The sequence below is a fragment of the Musca vetustissima genome, unplaced genomic scaffold (genome assembly GCF_032173495.1).
Source record: "Musca vetustissima isolate MV318-11 ecotype Yass unplaced genomic scaffold, APGP_CSIRO_Mvet_v1 utg21078, whole genome shotgun sequence".
NCBI classification, from domain to species: domain Eukaryota; kingdom Metazoa; phylum Arthropoda; class Insecta; order Diptera; family Muscidae; genus Musca; species Musca vetustissima.
The window spans coordinates 99285-109172 of record NW_026874612.1 but is presented as its reverse complement, the minus strand read 5'-3'; the positions used below and the strand labels follow the sequence as shown (position 1 = coordinate 109172).

The following is a 9888-nucleotide window of genomic DNA, read 5'->3' as shown; positions in this document are numbered from 1 at the left end:
GCCGCTATTTTAAAAATAGCTTGCTAACGCTATTCTTATTATTTTGTATTTTCCTATGAAAAAACCCACAATCCTCGAATTACTCACTCAATTCAGATTCTAATGATAATCGAAAATTGTTATTAAAAATTGTTGTTGTTGTTAACTTATTGTAGTAGATTTCAGTAGTTGTTGTAGTTATTGTAGACAAAAAACAAAAAAAGCGGTACAGCCGTTCATTCATTTGCCATTTATTGTTTTTGTTGTAGCTGTTTGCGGTTTGCTTTTGTTGTTGTTAAGCAGCTTGCTTGCTTGCGGTGAGTTAACACCACATCGCTGTACATTGCAATAGCGGTTTTTAATTGTTAATGTTATTGACATTCGGTTAAGCGTAATTTGTTTTTCCAAATCATTTAAAATGGTGTTAGAATGCCTAACACGTCCCAAAAAATTGGAGCAGTAAAAATCAACTACGTAAGATTATTGAACGCCATGGTATTTTGATGACGAATCAATTGGATCGGAGAAATCCAAGAAGGCATGCCATCCTCGAATAGAACAAAATTCAAAACCATTTAAAGTGGACTAAAATAAATAACAAAAAATTGACATTAGGGTGTTCCCACATATTAAAATGATTTATTCTAAATATTCTTCGAAGATCCTATATAAAACAGACCAGTGTAAAATTCAGTTCTATGAAGTGGTAGTCTATGTTAAAACCAGTAAGGAAAGTACAAAATTCGGACTGGACCTACGGGACTACCACCATTTTAGGTATATACAAGAGTACTCATAACAAATATTTGCCGAAAATCGGAAGAAAGTTAAAAGACGACATTCCAAACCTATGTCAGAACTTTGTGTAACAATTGATGCTAATCAGACAAACTTGGAACCTTTAGTGCACCATTTACTTTGGACGAAAATATAAAATCTGAACCAATGATAATACATACAAATATTTATTAAATTCAAATTTCGAATCTGAACACGAGAGTAGGACCAATATAACTCTTTTAGAATATAGGAGTAGTGAAGAGACTGATAAGATGCTGAGAGAAGTGAGTAAAGACCTTGCTATGCTCACGGCAAGGAAACAATCTGGCACACAAAAACCTACCTATGTAAAAGCAATAGGGCTGCTACAACAACAACAAAGTCCCACGAAATTTTACCCTTCATCATTTTGGGTATATACAAGAGATGCTCATAAAAACTATTTACTGAAAATCGGACGAATGTTAAAAGATGACATTTAAGAGCCATTTCAGTAGTTTGTGTAACAATTTGTGCTAATCAGACAAAGTTTGGATCTTTGGTGCACCATTTACCAAAAATCGCACCAAAACATTTATGCGTGCTATATCTAAATCTGATCCGATTTTCACAAAACTTGACATATGTTAATGTATACTCACTTTGGTATGCTATACAAAATTTCGTGTCAATCGGACCAACTTGGAGTATTTGGTGAACCATTTTCCGAAAATCGGAAAAAACTATATATGGGAGCTATATCTAAATATCAACCAATTTCGATAAAAAATGTATACACGTCATTCTAGGGTTAATTCGGCAGGCTGTGCCAACGTTCTTGTCAATCGGACAAACGTGGAGAGTTTTTGTACCTTTTACCTAAAGTCGGACGAAAATATATATGGGAGCAATATCTAAATCTGATCCGATTCCCACAAAACTTGACACACGCTAGTCTGTACTTATTTTCGTATACTATACAAAATTTCGTGTCAATCAGACAAATGTGGAGATTTTGGTGGAACATTTATCGAAAATCGGACGAAACTATAAATGCGAACTATATCTAAATCTGAATGTGCCAAGGAAATATAAACATGCCTTTAACGGGACTGGGGATTTATAAGATCGACCCATATGTGTGACATTTGTCAGGGAGATTTTTCACCCAATGATAATATTTATCTCTAACTCAAATTCCGAATATGAATACGATAGTAAGACCAATATAACCATATTAGAACACAGGAGTAGTAGAGAGGGCTATAAAATGGTGTAAGAAGGCATTGTTAAGCGACAGGGAAAAACAGCTATCTGGGGTGCAAAAGCAGAAACTGGTCAGAATGAACCGGAGAAACCAGTGCGACCTGCAAACTTATGATCAAAAAGACAAGACAGGTCTTCTCTTAATGTCCTCCGGAAAAGCATATGAATGCCAAACCCGTAACAATGAAAAAGAGCGTTCATTCGGCTGATATAAATAGAAAGCGGAGCACAACACAATGTGGAAGGAAACTGCCAGGACATTGCATCAACTGAGGGTTGGCGAAGCTGGCTCTAACATCCTGAAGATGGGCGATGCATCGAGTCTTCTGTAAAGACCAGGAATCCCGAAAGGACCGGCCTTTACGAAAAAGGAAGCGGTTAGAAACAGTTGGTAAGGAATCGCCGTCTTATGTGAAGGCGCTATAGAGAAAAGATCTGCTATACAGTAATCGACGAAAATAGTAGACAAATAAGGAGGTGATGGATGCGGGCAATAATAATATTATAGATCACCTGCTCCAAGGAGGGGGACCCCATAGATCTGGACAGTTGCGAAATTAAGGGTTATAACTTAATGCTTGAATTTGAGCTCTCAAATAGTACTGAAGTCCTGGGGAAACCACTGACAAGAATTGTCTCACTCAGTTACCACAAGCGACGCGTTTCTTTTGTGACAGAGTTTTTACGATATAACGGATTTTTGAAGCCTCCAAAACAAGACACTGCTGGTGAAGAACTCGAACGGCTTCCACAGGGACGAAAAGGGTGCTCTACTTGTGATGAGCTTGGGCTGGTCCTAAATGGTAAGTCTGGCAAAGACTAAGGGTTAGGCGCACTACGTGTCCAATTGGGAAGGCAAAGATTGGAGCAACAAATATGAGAGAGCCGAAAAATATGTCCAACTCCCAATAAAATCTCTTATTAGAGGACAGTCTATTGAGACAAACCAGATAAGCCTCCATCAGAGTGAGAGGGCAATAATGGTTGTAAAAAGTTTAGTTGAAATTAATTTTCAGGAAAAAGTTGACCATTTTGCTTGGGAGGTACCATAAGGAGTCGACCGATGGGTCTCATCTTCGAACTTGATTTAAGTATTTTGTATCAAATCGGACATTCCATACGATTGTTATTGGATTAAAAAATGTTCAAAATGTTAACACTTCGTAGGATAGGTGTCAGATGTAATGGATCGATGGGTCCCATCTTCGAATTGTATTTAGAATTGGTAAAAATTTCGACGATGTTCAAAATTTTGGGCGAAATCGAACATTCCATTCCCTTAATATTGGATTTATAAAAATTGCAAAATTTTGATTTGATCAAGAATGTATATACTTTATTGGGTCTCGAGGGAAATATTTCGAGGTGCTGGTAAAAATACGTCGATGTGCAGAGTTTTGGGTCAAATCGGACATTCTATTCGTTTAATATGTTTATCATTTTCTGTGGGCAGTACCAAAGGAGTGGATCGATATCCCCCATCTTCGAACTTGTTGACGTACTTGTGTAAATTGGATTCGGCATCGATTTTTATCTGATTTGATCAAGAATGTATATACTTTATTGGGTCTCGCGGGAAATATTTCGAGGTGCTGCAAATGGAATGACAAATTCAATAAACACTTCAATTTATTAACCATTTGTTATGGCGGTACCTGAAGTAATATGGTTATGTAGTTATGCATTGGATTAAATCTATATATTTGGTATATATAGGCTAAATAAGCGGACTAAGTTATTACAACGTATACATGTTGGATCCAATCTTATTTTCTCGCCATATGGCAGAAATTTTAAAAAATCATATTGGAGTTCGATCTATGTTTGAAGAAATATTCAACAAAATTAACGATTGGAGCAAAGGAAACTTGATGAACTTAAGGTACCTATCGTTCATTTTGCGAATAGTTCATTCATCTAGTTCGCAGAAAAAATGAATGCAAAAAAGAACGATTGGAACAAAAGAAACTAGATGTAGGAATGAACCGGACCTACTGCCAATCGTTACTATTACGGAATAGTTATTTTCAACTAGTTCGTTCCGGAACGAAGAAACTCTAGACGAGGGTATATAAATTATGCCGAATATGAAACGCTTGTTTTTTGTCAACGCTGCTATTGCAATGTGCACAGTGGTGTGTGAGTGTTATGACAGCGTGCACTGTGGTACGAACATATTATTTAAGCTTTTTTTGTTGTTGAGATGCAATATAAATGTAGCTGATAATTATGTTTTGTTTTGCTTTTGTTGTTGTTGCTTGCAACTTGTAGTAATGTGATCTATTATTATTGGTATGAACTTACAAAAGCCGCCATCTTCGATCTATATTTCTAAATATAGGTTTTGAAATGTGACGTACGTACGAGCGAGCGAACGAACGACAGACACACACAAACACACAACATGCATTTGAAAATGTGAGAAATAATTCTAGGTAATTTGTTATCTTGTTTGCGAGAAAAAACTTATTTATCCGGCTGCGGATTATATTTGAGTGAGGGTCCCATTTATGGCACACATGGCACTGAGATTGATGATAATGATGATGGTGATGAATGATGGACACGATGTGGAAACTTATAATTGAAACCCCTGAGATGTATTGCATATATCCGTCGCGGAACCTCAAGAAGGGGTTTTCATGGCCTTCGAAGGATCTTTAGGTTATTATTAATGGTTTCATGATTGTTAGTGATGATATGGGGAAAATTGGACTAAGTTAGTAGGAGGAGTACGAAAAAAATTTATGGATTCTGGTATTTTTCTGTTCAATGCATTGGTGATGTTCATGATCAAAAATGATGATGATGATGCTATGAAGAGGACGCCGGGTTAGAGGTTACAGATTTAAGATGAATGGTTGTCAATGGATTAGTGGTAGAAATTCTGTTTTCTGAAGTTTCTATTTTGGTTTAGGATTTACGCAGTGTAAGGCTGACCAGCAATACACCTACGGCTAGATAATTACCATTATTTTCGGAGCGTGAATATGAGGGCCTTGTATAGGAAGGCATATCGGTTGCGGCATTGTAGCCATTCGATGCTGCAGCTGTGGACTGGGCATCATCATTGGTGGCTGCCGGAGCGGTGCTGACCACAGCGGGTGCACTATAAACACTGGCTGAACGTGTACCCAATACGGAGGCAGCAGTGGAACGTCCTGTGGTCCAATCATTTCCAGTTGTTGCTGAATTGTTGATGGCATTAATACCTGCACCTACTCCTACACCTCCTGCTCCTGTTGTTGTTGTATCCGCCATATTTCGTATCTTGGTATTTCCGGTATTTTGGCTACTTTGCCCTAGGCTTGTGGTTCCTGTTGGATTGCTGTGGGTAGCTGTATTGGTTGTATCCATGCGCGTGATGGTTTCAATCGACGTTGAGCTGCCATAAATATAGCTGGACTTATCCTTGTTCGAAGCAGTCGAACTCTGATAGGTGTGACTGGAGTTGGTGGCCACCGATGCTGCCTGCTGTGGTGGTGGAGGCGGTGGCCTTGAGGGTGGTGGTGGTGATTTGAAATTACTGTCGGTGCGAACATTGATGCGTGATGAAATCGATGAAGCCGACATCGATGATGATGATGTGGTGGAAGATGTACTGGCCAATGTTGCTGTGGTGGTACTGGCCTTTATGGCACCCTTGTCGAAGGGATTGACACGTTCCTGTGGCTCGAAGTTTGTAACCGGTTTGTATTTCGATTCATCTAAAACGCTGGAAGTGGGCTTGCTGCTCGAACTGACGCTGCCGGCGGTCAGTGTTGAGGTTGATGAAGTATCCGAACGGGCATCGGCAGCACCCTCAGACGCCTTCGGCTGTGGCTGGGCCGATATTACAGAATCACCCAGACCCGAAGATGCCGAGGCACTGGTCTTACCCGAGGCGAATGAAAATTGCTTACCCAAAAACGAGCTGCCGGCACTTGTAATGCCGCTGACATTAATGCCAGCCACACTACCGCGACCGCTGTCGCCGCCGCTGACACCACCACCGATACCATTGGCCGACTCGCTCGCCGTTCTTCCGCGTTTCTTGTTCGCTAATTCCTACATGTCACCAAATATGCCCGCAAAGGTCTTCCTCAAATTCTTCATGGTGTCCTCCGCATCCTCGACCACCGAGGTCTGAGTTTGCGGAGGACGTTGTTGTGCCCTGGAGGCTGAGGATATGCTCGAAGCCTGTGATGTTTGCGAGTCACGACGTGGAACACCGCCAGCTGAGGCTGGAGGCTCTTCGGGTACTTCGGAAATGCTGCTACGGCTACTGAGTCTTCCGATGGAGCCTACAGCTGGTGAAGTACGTTCTGGGATGGGTGGTGGTCCACCCATGGGAGCTGGACGAGGGCCAGTGGGAGCGGTTGGTGGATGACCGATTTCATCAGTGGGACTTTGACCACGCGACGAGACCGATGGAAGTTTGCTGTGATGACCACCAACAGATTGTTGTTGTTGGTTCATGCCGGGGCGACAGACGTTCTGGAAAGGATGATAAGAAGGATAAAAATATTGATTTTCGATACCGGTCCTCTTAGAGTGAAAAATTATATTGTATAGAAGAGGAGACTAGTCTACTCTTAAAAAAAGAAGACCTGGTCTTCTATAGGATATAAATTCTGGTCGACTATAGAATAGAAGAGCTAGCCTTCTATAGAATGGAAGATCTGGTCTTCTATCGATTATAATTGTAGATCTTCTATTGAATAGAAGATCAGGTCTTCTGTAGAATAGAAGAACAGGTTTTCTATAGAATAGAAGAGCAGGTCTTCTATAGAATATAAGTGCTGATCTTCCATAGAATAGAAATGCAGGTCTTCTGTAGAAAAAGAAGAGCTGATCTTCTAACCAAAAAATAGCAGGTCTTCTATAGAACAGAAGAGTTGGTCTTCTGTATAATAAAAGACCTTGTCTTCTATAGAATAGAAGGGCTAGTATTCTATAGAATAGAATATTTTGTCTACTTTAGAATAGAAAGCAGGCGTTCTACAGCATAGATTACAGTTGTTTTTTATATCATAGAATCCAGCTCTTCTATAGCATAGATGGCAGGTCTTCTATAGCATAGAGTCTTTTATATCGAAAATAACCAACCTGCATACGCGATGTTACCAAATCAGCAATTTGCCGACGATCATCCTCTTGCGAATCACCCATCAGGGCAAAAGTACTGTCCGATGCTTTGATGATGTGTTCACGACCATCTTTGCCAACCACCACCGAAACACCGCACACTTCCATGCCACCGAATAATTCGGAGATCTGTAAAAATATCAGTTAATTGAAGTGATCGCACACTCTTATGCATATTTCCAATTATCTAAACAAAAAAAGTTCACTTACCTCATCCACCCAAGTTTTATACTTCTCTGTTAGGGTAATTTGTTCCAGCATTGCTGAACCTTGATTTGTTTTCCAATTGCCGGTAATGGATTTACGCCTGTAATGCATGACAAAATACAGAAAACAAATGATTTGATAATTTGTAAAACAACATAATGAAGTTCGTTGGCCCTACAAATTAACAAGTTCTTCAAGTTGCAAATAAGCTGCAGTTCAGTTGCAGCGAGCATTATTCCTTATTAAAATATTTGAACCCCTTGCAATAATTTTTGTATGGAATGGACTACCCGATATGAACCAAGCTTTGCACAACCAAATATGTTAACCATGCCTGTATAATGTTGAAAGATGGAACTTATCGTTCCAATCCTTCTAGTACCTCCCCCACAAAGGGTCAACATTTTGAAAGCTTGCACATCTCATATGTATCGAACTGAATACCAAATTTTATAGAGTGCGATAGAGTCATCCCTGGTCATTTTTTCCACCAGCATACAGTTGTTGGATTCCGGAAAATTTCACAATTGCCCAAAAATGTCAAATCGATGGGTGCAAAGATACTTTCAAAAAATATGACAGCGATGATTTGAAAAATCCTTGAATCGATCGTTTATGTGCGGAAAAATAAAAAAACGAAAAAGAACAAAGTCGCCCAGGGACTTAATTTTATTTCCTCACATCAATCCTAGGATGTTAGCGAAGCATGTGATGTAACGACATCGACGCAGTGAAAGTCTCGCAATGTTTAATAATTTAACATTTTCAATATATTACGCAATTCTGATGAACACCACATAAGGATCTCCCTCTATATTAATTAGATTCAATGTTCCGGCTATATTTTCCAATCGAAGTGATTGTGATTTGAAATTCCGGATTTATGCAGGGTAAAACATATTATGTTATTTTGGGAATATTGGACAGGGAATATCGATCTGCATGCATTTTCGGTTCTCTATGGGTTGGATATAAATAGTTGTAAATTTTTTGGGGTTGCCCCTTTAAACGCAACCTGACAAAAGTTTTCAATATCGGTCCAATATTCAGTTTCGCCTCAATTGGTTCTAATTTGATATTTAGAGTTTCATTGGCTTTCTATTTACAAAAAAATTATGAATATCTGTCCACGTTTCGGTACCCCGATTTGTTAACAGGCCCGGTAAAACCTAACGACGTGTTTACTTCTTAATGCTTTTCATTTGGCTCATTGGGTCCGCGACCCATGAAACCATCTCAACGTAAGTATTCTGCATAATATTTGCGCCCTCTGTTTTAATAATAAAACCAGTAAGGAAAGATCAAAAGTCGGACGGGGCCGACTATATGACATTTTGCTCAATTGGACCAAGATTGGAAGTTTGGTATATCATTCACAATCGGACGAAACTGTATATGGCAGCTATATCCAAATTTAGCAGGCATCAGTCTGGACCAAATTCAGTACTCTATGCAAAATTTTGTCCCAATCGGATAAATATTGGGTGTTTTGTGCATCATTTACATAAAATCGGACGAAACTATGTATGGGACCGAATTTCTCCAAATTCAATAGGGTTCGTCCTTGGTCCAAATAAATGAACTTTGCCAAATTTCATCCAAATCGGGTCATAAATTCGACCTGTACTTTGTTCACAAAAATACATGGACGAACGGACATGCATAAATCGACTCAGAAAGTGATTCTATGCATACTCTCAAAAGGAACCATGGGTCTATCTCGATTTCTTTTGCCTGTTATAAAAATATGTACAAAGACATACTACCCTGTACCACAATGTGGTGAAGGGTATAATAAAAATATAAGAAAATCCACTCCTAATACTCCTCTTGAATGAGGAGTGGATGGTTTCATGAGTTCTACGTGAGGCATGGATTGTACAACGAAGACGTTATCGTGACGCCGTGTAATGATGCGTGATAGCTTGAGTCGAGAACGACTAGGTCTCTCTATACACAATTCGGCAATGGAATTCATGGGCTGAATGGGTTGGGTAGCCACCATTGTGGCCGCCATAATGTGTGGACCCATGGGTTTGGAGTATAACTCGGTTTCATGCATGTTGGAGTTACGTTTTTTATCGTCACGCCACAGCTGGACATTGGCTTGTGACGTGGAATCGATGGAGATGCATTCGTTGGCACCCCGTGATCTCTGGCGGCGCATACCTTTAAGGCGACAATTACCGCCACCACCACCTCCACCCGAACCGGTACCTATATCACATTCCATTAGGGAGTTGGCATCACCCACCGAAGATAACTGAAATGTTTGGGTCTGCTGCATACGATGACCTGGGCAGCATACGATGACCTGGTTATGTAATTGACTTTTTGTCTTAAGGTGCGATCAATCTCCTTGGTTCGTTAGGTTCCACAGTTCTACGTTACTTATGATCCTGAGGGATTTGCTTATGAAAATTATGATAGACACATGACAGGTTTCACTGCTGTATAGCAGAATCGATTTTATGTCTGCTTGGAATATGTTAGGATTGATTTTCCTGGATATATGTGAACTTCCCAATACACTGCGGTAATCGTGATTTT

At 39.7% G+C, this 9888-nt stretch overlaps 1 protein-coding gene across 1 annotated transcript in view; it reads right to left on the bottom strand.

The window, feature by feature from the left end:
• Positions 1-5277: 5277 nt before the first annotated feature.
• LOC133334976 (synapsin) overlaps positions 5278-9888 on the bottom strand; it is a 60925-nt gene continuing 56314 nt past the window's right edge. Inside the window, exons 9-11 of the mRNA XM_061543290.1 lie at positions 7342-7438; positions 7093-7260; positions 5278-6480 (exon numbers count right to left, since the gene is read on the bottom strand). Coding sequence (XP_061399274.1) covers positions 6052-6480; positions 7093-7260; positions 7342-7438 — 694 coding nt within the window. The 3' untranslated portion in view covers positions 5278-6051. The remainder of the gene's footprint in view (positions 6481-7092; positions 7261-7341; positions 7439-9888) is intronic.